The sequence below is a fragment of the Pseudochaenichthys georgianus genome, chromosome 6 (genome assembly GCF_902827115.2).
Source record: "Pseudochaenichthys georgianus chromosome 6, fPseGeo1.2, whole genome shotgun sequence".
Taxonomy (NCBI): domain Eukaryota; kingdom Metazoa; phylum Chordata; class Actinopteri; order Perciformes; family Channichthyidae; genus Pseudochaenichthys; species Pseudochaenichthys georgianus.
The window spans coordinates 792,379-806,750 of NC_047508.1; the positions used below are offsets into that span (position 1 = coordinate 792,379).

The window sequence follows — 14,372 nt, forward strand, 5'->3', positions numbered from 1 at the left end:
ACTTCCCCAGGGCCTGCAGGATCATGTCCATGATCAGATGTCCACCTGCGTTGCACTTGTCTGCAGACTGCTGGAACCCAGAGTACAGAAAGTCCTCTTCACAGAAAACCCTTCCTCCGTCATAGTAGAACGCCTTCCCTCTCAGCCTTCGACTACAGGCGCTGCAGGTGAAGCAGCTGTCATGGTAGAGGCTGCCCATAGCTTGGCAGGCCTGGCTGGCTCCATACACCGTCTTGTTGCACTTAACCCACACTCCTGTCTCAGCGGAGAGTGGAGTCCCCTGTGCCGTCCTGGCTTGCCGTGTCTTTGTCCCCCCGATCCGCTGACGGCGGCTTCTGGGCTGCCTGCTAGAGAGATGTCTTCCTTCTCCTCCGGCTCGCTGATGGCGGCTTCCGAGTCGATGCTGATTAGATGTCCTCCCGATCTTCCTTCTCCGGTCCGATGATGATGCCTCCCGGGACGACTGCTGGATGGATGTCCTCGAGGTCCTTCTCCTCCAGTCCGCTGATGACAGCATCCGAGTCGACCTCCATGACGAGAGCCAGATCCGTCCTGATGTCGTCTAGGGTCCTCGCAGGTGTTTTCCCCCGCCGCACACTGGCTCCCGTGGTACGAGCTGTCCCCCTTTCCTTGTAGGCGGACGGCATGGGATGTCCGCTGGGTCACTCAGTCGGGGCCGGAGAGCCTGGGGTTGATCCACTTTGTCCTGCTGACAGTCAGCCTCCTGCGTCTCGGGTCCCCCTTTTGGCGTCAACAACCTGTGTGGAGAAATCTGATACAAATCCCTCAAGCCTACGCTCTGGGCTCTGGGGCCCTCGGCTGTTTGACCCACCAGTGCGTGGCCACTTGGAGCCTGTTGGTGGGGTGTCTTAAAACAACAGACGTCTGTGCACAGGTTTTCTAAATTAATCGTGCAGGTTCAGAATCTTAATACTTGGACTGTGCCAACTAAATAAGAACCCCAACATCTTTAGGTAAACTAAATAACATATTTCAATAGCTCTGAATTTCTGACAAGCATCTGTGTTTATTTTCAAATGAAATCCCTGAGATCCCATTAAAAATCTAAATATGATTTGAACTGCTAATGTTTCTGGTAAAGAAACACACTAATGTTATGGATTCAAAAACAACCAAAATCACAATACTAACAAAGTGAATGGCTTCCTGGTGATACTGCTTTTACCCATCAGTGCTTAGATATTATCCCGCTGAAAAAATGAATACAGAATTCCAACAAACTGTCCTCAAATGTCTTTCTATTATAAATGTGGTGAAATGTATATCCCCATAATGACCTAAACAATAAAGTATATGGCTTTTACTTCTTTACCAGACTAGTTACATGATGTTGTTTAAATTACATTGTGTCTCATTACATTACTATGTTTTATCTTAACTGTAAATATGTTCTTTCTACATTTCAAACCTCAGTTACTTTAATACCTGTTGAAACATTACTCACAGGTCAGCTTCTTCAGTATTCCATTCTGGACTTACATCTCTCTGGTAGCCCCTTGGCCACTGATTCTTTATCTGTGTTACCTGCTATAACTCAATCAATATTAGAGACATGTCAACATTCATCAAACATTATCTTATCCCCAGATATGGAGCAGGTCAATTCTAAAACTGTCAATCAATGGTCAGATTGAACAATCGAGTTTTGGCAGCCGGTTACTTTCAGTCCCTAAATGAAAAATGTACATTGTGAAGTTTACACTCCCCCTTTTTTACACATTAACTCATGTGTAAACAAAATCCTGTATGGGAAGAAAACCTTCAGGTCATAATGGATTATAAGACAATACCCAACATTTTTCCCAAATGTACATCCATCATTTCCACAGTAAACACTTCAGTGAAATTAAGGGTTTCTCTCCATCTTTCAGTCCTAAAGAAAACAGAATCTTCATGTTTTAGTTTGAGTTTCACATTCTGCAAACCGCCACCTCCTGTGGGAGTGAAATATCATCAAGCAGAAAGTAAACGGGTCACATGTGGGCGGTTTCCCCTTTTGTGGAATGTTTAGGAAACCTCCCATTTCACACATTATTATCACACAAAAATAATGTGTTAGTCCAAAAACATGCTTGATTAGTCATTGTTTTAAATCATGCAGTTGCACTGATCAGATGCAGACATACACTCACTCACACTCACACTGTCAGGTTGTAAAGTTAAGTTTGGTCAGGTACACCTCAGAGTCAGTCATTGACAGTGCCTTCCCAAGTTACCCTGTCGGTCAGGGTCAAAGGTCAGTTGGTCTCAGTCTTTTTGGCCATGTGTCGTGCTCTGCAGAGACTCCGATCTTCCAGCACAGGCCAGCATCCTCCGTCTATAAAAATCTGTATATATGGAGCGCCATCATTTATTAATTCACAATTACAACTATAATGTTCAAGATATCTCCAACCCCTCATTGCTGTTTCCCACATTCCCTGAAAAGTGTCTAGCCAGAGTACTACTACTACTACTGCAATTCATTTACACCTAATCAGTATTAAAATGACTAATAGATCTATTTCAGAAACTTGTGTACATCACTATTCTCTTGTGTCAAAACATTACTAGGATCTGTAAAGCTCTGCTATGTATTCCATAACTCATTCTATTAATTTATCTTCAATTCTGGTGCACTTAAAGAACAATGTTACCCTCTTTAACAGTGCGTAGAACCCTGGGTGTCCGAACATGCAACAACCACTCCCCACTTCATCAAGGATCCAAAAACAGAAGTCCCTTCGTACGTCCATCTGAAAGCCCTCCTATGGTAATAACTATGCCACAATGGTGAAACCAGTACCTCAAATTGAAATACTATATTTAGTTTAGAACTAGCTTTCCCTTCAACATGACCTATATAAAGAAATATTTGTCTGATCTTATAGAGCTGTTACTAAAACTCTCCCTTTGAACTGATCAATACTGTAACAAACACTACCAAATTCACACATGAATAAAAAGTCTAGTGCATACTTCCTTCATGCCCCCCCCCCCCCTTTTCTATCAGTGTGTTTTAGAATGATTTTTCACTTCACTTTAATAGTTCTCCTCTTTTCCGCTATTTTTTATTTACCAATTGACTAATTTATGGTCAATACATCTTCTTATCTTCACTTATTTATCAAGTCAATTCAAGTTCTTTACAATACATTAGTAGATACCTTGTGGAGTATTCACAATAACTAATCCCCTCGAGGATATGAAATCCATTCATCTTTAAGCAGATACTATTTCCTTATTTATCTTTTGTTCATGATAACAATGGTATAACAACCACACGTTTTACCCATAGCTAGTTTCTATAACAAGATTATTATGTGTGACATAATAATCAGATGTCTTGTTTGCTAACCAAGAATATTCAACTTTAATCTTTTCAGCATTCCAGACCATCATATAAACAAGCAGCCTCCTATATAAACACTAAGCATTAAGGTTTCTACACCACCAACTGGGAAACTCTTGCACAATTATGCTGTAAAATCATTGCATCCTTCCTCCAGAACAATCTGAGACAAGCATGTCTCAAGATCTTGTCATAATGAGCACAGTCAGTGATGCAGCTGTAGTCAGTGGCAGGGTCCCCAAAAAAGCTAGGACCGGCCAAGGTCAGTGGGCTCCAAGGAAACTCTCCCTGGCTTTGAGATGAGGGAAGGAATCACTTGGCAGACACACGTTGTCCTCTGTACGGCAGAAATCCCCCAAAACCGCAGTACCTCTTCACACCACTGTTGCCTTGACAACGAGGCACAAGCATAATGTCAATATCTCCTCAGAGATGCATTCTTTGCACACTTCTTCTGTTCGCAGTGAGCAACTCTTCACCAACACACTGATTCAGAGAACCCAAAAGGTGGTGCAGAACTATCCAATGCTGCTGTAATCACATTCAGCTACTGAGAAAACTCAATTTAAATCTCTCTCCCAACGGGTTACAAAATAAAACGGCTGAGTGTCTATATGGTCAGGAATGCTGAAACATGTGAATGTTAAAACAAATCAATGGCAGTAGTCTACCCAGATTCTTTACTCCATTAAAAGTAGTAAACCCACATTGTAAAATCTCTTTTGTCTAGTTGAAGTCCTGCTTACTTCATCTTTAAAATCTTCTTTAATTTGAAACCAAAAAAGGTCTTCCTTCTCCACCATGATCCTATCTCTACATCAAAGTCCATATAAACTGATGATTTATCTTTAGAAACCATGAGGAATGACAGTTCTCATAAAACACTATTCTTCCTTACTTCAGTTCTAAACCAAATGAGCCAAACAGGAAACCCCCTTTACCACTTGCTTATTCTATCTACTTGGTTAATTCTATTCATTTTCAAATTGTTTATCTAAGTTGTGTTACAAGCATGGTGAGGTTACAGAATACCCAAATAACTGTATTCAATCCGCGCCGTATTTGAAAACTGTAATGAATTGAAATCAATATTTAAGGACGTAATATAAGTTAAATATATTGTTAAGCTAATTACTGTTTTATTGTGAAGGTATCTCTGGCGAACAGCGGCCTTTGGCTTTTATTGTGAAAGGCCGTTCCGGAACAGTGAGTTCGACTTCTAGAAACACGGCAAGTTAACAATCGTTCTAATGCATTAACTAAAGTCATGAAAGAGACAAGGAGGGGGAAGGCGTGTGGAAGCAAGCAATGAACTGAAAATGCCACCAATCCTCTGTTTTAACGTGATGGCGGACATTGAAAACCGAAGCGGGCATAAGCACCCCTGTCATATAAACATTAATAGATTCCTTCTGACTGACAAGCGTTCAAAAACCCTTCTGCTTATCACTTAGGCTACTACTTTTTGTTTTATTCATAACCTAAAAATACAATTGTGATGAATAGCTTGCTCTTGTATGTAAATGTATTTACATTTACCAACATAAAACAAGGTCTTTACTAATCAACAATGACAACCAACAGACAGAACAATCAAGAAACAGATCAATACAACTCCTAAATAACATTACAATATATATTTCTCACAGTGAGTTCGTTATCTAATGTTTAACAAATTCTCATCTTTCTATGTGTAGTAAAATGATCAGTTAATGACGAATAGTACGAAATTCACAATGCAATGTTTCTTATTTATTTAAATGTACAAGCCTTTTCTTTAGCCCCCTGTTTGATTCCACTTCAAATCAATCTCTTAATCTGTTCCCATTGCTCCCGGTAACTCCCTGGAATTTCAGAATTGTCTTAACCATTCTGACGTTCCATATTCACTTCGCTTTTATTTATCTGACTTAATTAATATGTGTTCACTTGTATTAATATACTGGGCTATTGTCGTTGTTAACGTGCTTCCCCCCCCTTTCAGCCACTAGATGGCAGCAGCAGAGCACAAATGAGCTTCACTCTTCTGAGTGCATTGTCTGAGTTCCACAGACAATCGCTCACACAGGTATTTTAGGTAAAAATCACACAGATGTATTCCCCGTACAGTTTGTCCAGCTTGATAATGTGATGTTTATTTCAACAGACAAACAAGACCCCGCTTCGACACCCATAAAGAATGTGACCATTCCATGGGGCATCTTAGCGAGCCCTTTATCACACGTTAGCTTTTCAAATTAAGTTTACAGATAAAGGGAAACGAGAGCCGGTCCCGTCACAATTTCGGTGAGGTCCGCGTTCTCTTTCCCCCGATTCAACATATAACAGTCCGATAGCTTTTAGCTTTCAGCTTTGGTCTGCTATTTAACCCCAGTTTTAAACGGCGACCCGATCTAAAATATCGAGTTTCCAGGTTTTGTCGTGCAGGAATATAACCTCGCAACCCACAAACTGCACCGTTTCCACGCCACTCAGGAATAAGTATACCTGAGGTCCACGCCAAACTGCTCTATTTTACGTCACGCCGGACTTTCTGTCTACCTTGCGATCAACGTTCACGTGTTGTATATAACTTTCCTAACATAGTAAAATATGCATTGTATATTCCATTTAAACTTCAAAAACACTGTGAAACGCCTACAGACAATCCTAAAGTTTTACCTTATTTGTAGTTGCAGGGCCCTGCTGATTGTCTGAGATGTCTAAAAGTGTTTGTTCCCGACCCATTCCGGTCGTCCGGATTCTTCCACAGCCTTGTTTACCAGGCACGTCGGGTCACCATTTATTAGAGATTTTGTGGGACAACTAGTCCGCATTCCAAATCTCTGCGCGTCCCTAACAAGCTGGTTATCATACAGGAAGGAATCCAGAGCATACAATTAACCGTTTAACAAAATATGACAATGCAATACAATCAATACAGTACAAATTCAATACAGTTATCTTTGGGATCCCATATTTACCTGATACTCACGTGAGCCAGCCAGAGGAAAGAGGCTGAACACAGCGTGGTTCCTGTTTAATACATTGCTTACAAGGGGAGGAGTTATCTGATCCTCCCTTCCAGACCTCCGTGATTGGCTGCCCAAATATCACCAACACCTCACTTCTTAAGTTTCCCCAATCACAGTAGCTTAGCTTCATTATCTCCTAGATCTGAGTTGACTGTAAGTCAAACCCTCACCTTCCCCCATCTTCCTTTGTCCTCAAAAACCACATGTCAACAGGCCCCAAATCCAGCTCACAGTTTTTACACAAATTATTTCCCATTTTAAGCTTATTCATAGTTTGCTAACATGAATACATACAAATATTTCCTTACATACTGCAGTCGCTTTACCGCACCGTTGTGACGAAAAGGGAGCTGAGCCAAAAGGCAAAGCTCTCTGTCTACCGGGCCATTTTCGTTCCTACCCTCACCTGTGGTCATGAAGGATGGGTCATGACCGAAATAACGAGATCGCGGATACAAGCGGCCGAGATGGGTTTCCTCCGCAGGGTGGCTGGTGTGTCCCTTAGGGATAAGGTGAGAAGTTCGGTCATCAGGGAGGGACTCAGAGTTGAACCGCTCCTCCTTCGCATCGAAAGGAGCCAATTGAGGTGGTTCGGGCACCTAGTTAGGATGCCACCTGGGCACCTCCCTGGGAGGTGTTCCAGGCACGTCCAGCTGGGAAGAGACCAAGGGGTAGACCTAGGGTATCTCAAAATCTGAGGGCCCTTCCTGCTAGACTATAAGGACTGAGTTAATTACAGAGACGAGGACTGCTGCTGCATTTGCCGTGTGTTAGAGAGGGAAGAGAAGGTGGACTATCGCATGCAATGTTTCTGCACATTAGTGTTAATTTCGTTGACTAAAACTATGACGAAATATGTTTGTCAACAACCTTTTTTTCCATGACTAAAACGAGACGATGACGAGACTGCACCGACGGCAGTAAACAATAACTGTAACAAAATAAACATGCAATATCGTTGACGAAAAGTGAAGAGACGAAAATGTAGTTTACTAAATAAAAACTATGCCAACATCTCTCTTTACTTTTGTTGACGAAAAATGAGGAGACGAAATATTATCAAAGATACATGTTACATCTCTGATAGTCAGTTTTTCTCCCAGCAGTTCCATTTCCGGTGCTGCCATTTGAATTACATCGGGCCAGCGGCACACTGTGAACTATCAGGAAGACTCGGGTCTAACTCATGGTCTGACTAATCTTATTTAACAGAAAATAAAATGGCAACAACAGGATTTTGTTTTATCAGAAGGGAAGCAATGTGGCCATAACACAGCTGGTAAAAACACCACAAACCTGACCAGATACTCTCTGCAAAGCTGCATTCTTAATCATTCAACCTGTGTTTTTGATCAAATAAGGACAAGATATAATCTTATTGTGAAATCAGTTTGACTAAAATGACAAATTATTGGTTTTGGCTAGACTAGTTTGACTGAAATGTTCTATATCATCTGATGACTAGAAAAGACTCAACAGTTTTCATTGACAAAAAGTAGACTAAAATAATTAGTTTTCTTTGACTAAAATGCTCAGACTTTTAGTCGACTAAATCTTTACTAAAATAGTTACTGTTTTCTTTGACTAAAATAAGACTAAAATGCTCAGACTTTTAGTCGACTAAATCTTGACTAAAATAGTTAGTGTTTTCTTTGACTAAAATAAGACTAAAATGCTCAAACTTTTAGTCCACTAAAACTTGACTAAACAAAAACAGGATGAAGGTGAAGGCACTAAATATGACTAAAACTAAAAAGGAAATTTAACACAGGACTAAGACTAAAACTAAATAAAAAAATAGCTGACGAAATTAACACTACTGCACATAACTGATAGTCTCCTGATTTAGTTTGTGAATGAATTCTTATTTTGTATTCATTACCAAATCTGCACTGCGCATTAAGCGGCTGGCTATGCATTTGGGTGGGGGGTTGGCTGCATAAATTAATAAGACGAGAGAGTTTCGGCCGGAGAGTGCGTGCGGACCTGTCGGTTAGATAACAGGCGTGTGCAAGTCCTGCATCTGTATGATACACCTGTGTGTAAAATGATACCGGGCGCTGTAATCACTCATCTGGTTACGTTATAACATTGACAACCCCCCTTGGCTTCCTCAACTTGTTTCCCCATGTTACGCTACTGGGACTGATCAGCTCTAAAATGGTTTAAATCACTGATTGTAAATACTTTGTGTCGATCGGTATTTACACATCTGAGCAAACATAAGGATTTCCCCAAAACTCCTTGTCAGGCCTCTTTTTATTTAAATGCTCCCATTTGCTCAGATTAAGAACAACGACTTAGTATTTTAATGCAGATGACACTCAGTTTACCATAACAATATCACCATACTGTCTCATACAAACACTAGTAGTATAGTAGAGTAGTTATGGATGCAGAATACAATTGTATCATACAAATTGATATAAATATGAAATGAGAATATCAGGAGTTAAAGCACTCACTTCAGCAGTGTTGTATTCACAGGACTTCAGTTCTTGGGTCTTGTCTGGCTTTGTGTGTAAAACACTTTTTAATGTTTTTAATTTATAAAGCACTAAATTATGAACTTTATTTTGAAGGTAAAAATACACCTTTTCATCTGCTGCTACATCTTTAAAGTGATTGTAGAATACAGTCAGAAAGTTAGTTTGAACCTGATATACGGTATATGGTGCCCATATTACACCAGATATCATGAAGCCTTTCTTTTTGAGAGGAAGTTGAAAAATGTAATTGTCAATGCAAATTAAATTAAATAGTTTCCTTCAAATCAAAAGTCAATTTGAATCATGGAATTGGAGAATTTTGTCAAGCCTATAAGTTAAATGTATTCTTTGGGTTAATTTTATTTGGTTTAAATGTATTTGAACCCAAACCATAAAACCAAACCAGGTAGTTTTGTTGCCTAAACCCAATCTCCACCAAAGTATGCTCAGATAATTGGTCAATACTACTCTGACTAGAAACACCCACTAGAGTGCTTCTGATACTAAAATCCTGTCCCGTAACCTTCAGATTCTGCAGTCATATGCTGTTTATAGAGACTAGCCTACACCTAAACCTGTATTTTTGTAAGCAGAAGGTTATGTTATTTCTGCTTTCCAAAGTCTCGCATTAATGCAACAATGGATGGTTAAACCAGATAAAGCAGTTTACAGAGGACCACACTTCTGATATCCAATTGATCATTCTATGCCATGGCTTGTTCATTACAGCAAATATCTCTCTCTGAGACACATTTTGTTTTACAGTGAAATTATGAATTATGCCTTCTCTGTGTCTAGGGGCAACCACTGCTCCCTGTCTAATCTTCATCCTACCGGGCCTGTTCTACATTCGGATCATTCCCACTGACCACGAGCCCATGAACTCCAGACCAAAGATCCAGGTAGGTTGAGTTCTCTCCCTGACTGAGAAGGCCAACACAACAGTTCATGGAAGTGAAACTAGTTTGTCCTTGTGATTCTAATCTTTTGACATATTCTCTTTGGGGTTTCAGGCTGCGTGTTTCACAGCATTGGGTTTCATATTCATGACCATGAGCCTGACATTCATTGTGCTTGACTGGATGAGTGGAGAGAAGCGAAACCTCGGTGGCCATTGAAGTGCACCCCAAGCTTTAAAGCAATCCCCCCTCAAGTCCTTTTGATGGGAAGCCAGATGGAACATACTGCTTAAAGGCACGGCTCTTTGGTGGGACTGTTTTTATTCATCATAAGGACAACCCATTCCTCCACAGTGATGAGAGGAGCCCAGTCTTGTTATGTAGACCACCAAGGTTCAAATATAGGGCACCACCAGGATCCATCACAGGTGGTGCTCCTCTGTACAGATGAACAACATGTTGATCATGGAAGCCCCTCAACCATTAAAAACCTCAACTGAGGATAAATGTGGTGTCAAGTAACAGCAACATTCAAACATCTGTTTAATTATCAGCAACGTTTGATAGCAAAAAAGGAATTGAATATGCAGCGTGAATTGCTTGTAGCATACCAAAACTGTATTTCTAATGTGTGTTTGTGTGTGTACCGGTATGTGTGTGTCTATATTATTTACTGTCTATCAGAGAAATGCACACACCAAATAAACAGCATAAGAGGGTGGAACCCAGTCCTTTTGTTAGTTGCAAGCTTAATGTTTTGTATTGTTGGAAGATTTCTACTACACACTGCTGCTTCGAGCTCCAAGATCACCAATTGTTTAATGGAACATTACGATAACAGAGAGGCCAAGTCCAGAGATGCTCATGTGCAAAACTAAAAATACTTAAATTCAGGGCAAAAAGGAGGTCTGCAAACCGTAGTATAGAGTCAGAAATCAGCTCCAATCATTATCACCTGCTGGGGAGAAAACCGAAGGGAGAAACAAGGCTCCAAGGAGGCCACCTGGAGCCTGCTCCAGAAAACAGAGACAAGAGGATACTCAGGAAAATAAACAAATAAGATAAAAAGGTTAATGTGACAAAAGCTGAAAAACATGTGTTGTTTATTTGATAAGAAGGTAGTTAAAGTAGTAAAGTTTATCGTTAGACATAGATAGATGTTTAAAAATACAAATACAACCAGGCAGGCACAAATAATTAAGATGTATATACACGGCACCCTGACAACCACAAGTCTTGATATGAAACATTGTGCTTAATAAGGAGTAATGGCTAACATGGCCATTAAATTGTAAGGGGTGATAGATTTATCAATTAATTGATTTGCAAGGACATTTAAACTGTAAACCCTTTGGCCCCTTGCCCATTATTAGAGAATTTTAAAACATGTATTGCATCACTTTTACATGTTTTTAAATGTACGTTGTAACACAACTTTCCCTTCAATATTTATCTGAAATAGCTGCCATGACATAACACATGTGTTGACCATTCACATCTCAGAGCTTCACAGGTTCATCCTAAAACCTTATTTGCCTCCTCATTTCCCTCACTTGTTTCACTTCCTTGAGTCTTAGCTTGGAAGTGGGAGATGCTAGGACAGAGGAGTCCTCCTTCACTAGAGCATCACTCTCAAACCACATCCTGTCACTGGGCTCCGATCTTAAATACACGAATGGTGTGAATGGTCTTAAATAGTTATTCATCTCTTTTTATTCAAAGCATTTCATTTGTAATAAGTCCTGAATGTGTTTCCAAGTATAAAGTTGACATTTTAATAAAAAAACAAGGTGATGAGGATGATGATGATGATGATGATGATGATGATGATGATGATGATGATGATGATGATGATGATGATGATGATGATGATGATGATGATGATAATGATGAAGCATTGGCTTAAAGGATCAGTCATTATGTTATTAGAGCTTGTTTTAAAAAAATGCACTTTTATATTGGATGTTGTAATTGCATTTCTTCCAAAAAAGAAAGACAAATGTGAAGATTGTATAGGCATATTTACTGTTATCCAGTGTTGTGCTAGTTACTGAAAACCAGTAACTAGTTACCATCAGTGTTGGGCAGGTTACTTCCAAAATGTAATATATTACATATTACTTATTACTCTCTTTTGAAAGTAATAAGTTACATTACAAAATTACTGTCTCTGAAATGTAATGAGTTACACTACTTTAGTTACTTTTTAGTTACTTTCACCAAAATAACCTCAAAAGAATGGCTAGGTATTTTAAATGCTAAAATGTAGTTTAGTGCAGCTCATTATACATCCAGTGAAGGGCGATGTGGTTTAGCATAACAACTGTGTAGGCCCTTAAGGCTACTAACAACTTGTATTACACGGGTTAGTTGAATACTCGATTCTGATTGTAACTTCTTAACATGTGACACGTTGTTAATACAGTAGTACAGACCACTGTCATGGACTATAATGAAGGTTGCTAAGGAGGATCAAGAAAGAGACAGGAAAAGAGGTTAAAAGACGGAGCGCTGGACGTCAGATAAATCACCAGAAGAAGGCAGACAGGAAGTACACACTAACAGAACACGGAATGGGCTCTGTAGTGTGTTTAGTTTATGGCCGTGTGCAGGCCCGGCTCCAGAACAAAATGACTCAGGGTGCCTCTGAGGTTACAGGGGCAGCAGTAGCAGGTTTACATGAGTAATAGTGTCCGGCAACAGCAATGAAAAATAGCATTGATGGTCCCAATGAACAGATGATGGCATTTGTTATGTTTTGAAACCAAGCAAGTGAGAACATCTCAAGTGAGTTAAAAGTGCAATCCTGAAATATCTCATACGGTCCAAAGTGGACTGTGGCAAAGAAAAGCACAACAGCTTCAAAGCTGTACTGATAAAACAAATGAGAACATTTTGTAAATCAAGGCACATGTGATTTGAACCAGCTCATGGTATGAAATGGCAAACATTGAAAAGCAAAAGTATTATTAAAACCATGTAGCCTATTAAATCATCACTTTGGTCCCATCATGTACTCTGGGAAGAGAATATTTACTGTCCTTGAAAACTGGATCACATCATCATCATGTGATGTTGACTTTGTGACCGGGAGAACATTTCAGCTGCAACATTAGCTTGTTGATAAGCTTGGGATATGAGATCTTTCGTGGTGAAGGCATCTGTGCTATTGTGTGCATTATGTTTGACCAACATTTCTACAGGCAGGCAGAATATGGCACTATTTACACATGAATATTCTAGCCCTTGTCTATTTGTATACCACGAGCTGCAAAATGACCACCTAACCCCACTGTACAGGCGGGTACTTGTTTAGATATACCTGGGCAGGCTCTGTTTTGCCGTGGTATCCTGGGTGGCACCTGCGGGCCGCAGAGGGGCGGCGTAGTTTCGGGCAACGAAGATTGCTGCTCCGGGGTTGAGGGCGGCGAGTCAGGCGGGAGTAAGCTAGTGTCCACAACGGAGGGTAACGTGATGTTCCCATCTGACCCGTTGCTACGGTCTGCAGTAGATGCAGTGTTGCTGGCGTTTAGTGATGGCTGCTTTCACCATGTTTGTATAAATGATTATCCACAGATGTGTGTCACTGCTGTGGAAGCACTTTGGAAATGATGCACGCGCAGCGGAGCAGGTCACGCGCACCTGACACAATTTGTTGTTAGTATTTTTCGCTCCGTTCTCTTTTTTGAATAGAGGGTACATAACATTCAACTGCCCCGAAGATCCCGGCGCGAAGCCTGAAGAGTAAACACCAGGTTTACTAATCTACTACCCGCACAATTTGTCTGGTGTCGGAATGTCTCGCTATGTTAGTTAGTACGTTGTTAAAAAACAAAACACCATTTAATTTCGGGTTAAAATGTGTTGTAACTGCGTTACTGAGCATTGTAACGGGTAATATATTACCCACATTTCATTAGTAATGCGTTACATTACTTCGTTACAGCAAAAAGTAATATATTACTGTAACTCCGTTACTTTTGTAACACGTTACACCCAACACTGGTTACCATTACTAGTTACTTCATTTCAAAAGTAACTCTGTTACTTTACTGATTACTTACACCACAAAGTAATGCGTTACTGTGAAAAGTAACTTTTTAGTTACTTAAAAAAAGGGCTCCCATTACATTAATGCCCTTATAGCCTTCATTTAAACCCAGTCTCACGGCATTTCGTGTTCACCAACACGATTTTTAATCTATTGACTCGTGTTCACCAACACGATTTGCCCCTTTTTTTCGTGTTGCACAGCACGATTTTAAAAGCAATGTATTTCTACTGGTAACGTGTTTCGTGCCTGCAGGCTGCAGCACGTCTTTTTCTCCGGTCGGGTCGTGGAAGACCGGAAGCTGTGGTTCATAAAAACATGTTCTTACTCAATATCAAGCCACAGTTATTGCTTTTATTTTAAATCGTATAATTTCGGACTTTTGTTGCCGTCTGTGAGGAAAATAAATGGGGCTCAGAGCCTCAGGATACTGAAATCTGTATTTTTAAATATTTGTTTCCTTCTAATTTGTTATTCTTTTCAAAATAACACACTGTTATTTACTCACCAATAACTCACAATTATCCTTGCTTTTATTTATTGGTTTAATTCCATAATCTCGGGCTT

General features: G+C 40.1%; 1 protein-coding gene across 1 annotated transcript in view; it reads left to right on the forward strand.

The window, feature by feature from the left end:
- slc38a5b (solute carrier family 38 member 5b) overlaps positions 1-11,554 on the forward strand; it is an 85,756-nt gene extending 74,202 nt beyond the window's left edge. The window contains exons 15-16 of the mRNA XM_034084783.2: positions 9,654-9,757; positions 9,869-11,554. Coding sequence (XP_033940674.1) covers positions 9,654-9,757; positions 9,869-9,973 — 209 coding nt within the window. The 3' untranslated portion in view covers positions 9,974-11,554. The remainder of the gene's footprint in view (positions 1-9,653; positions 9,758-9,868) is intronic.
- Positions 11,555-14,372: the final 2,818 nt, after the last annotated feature.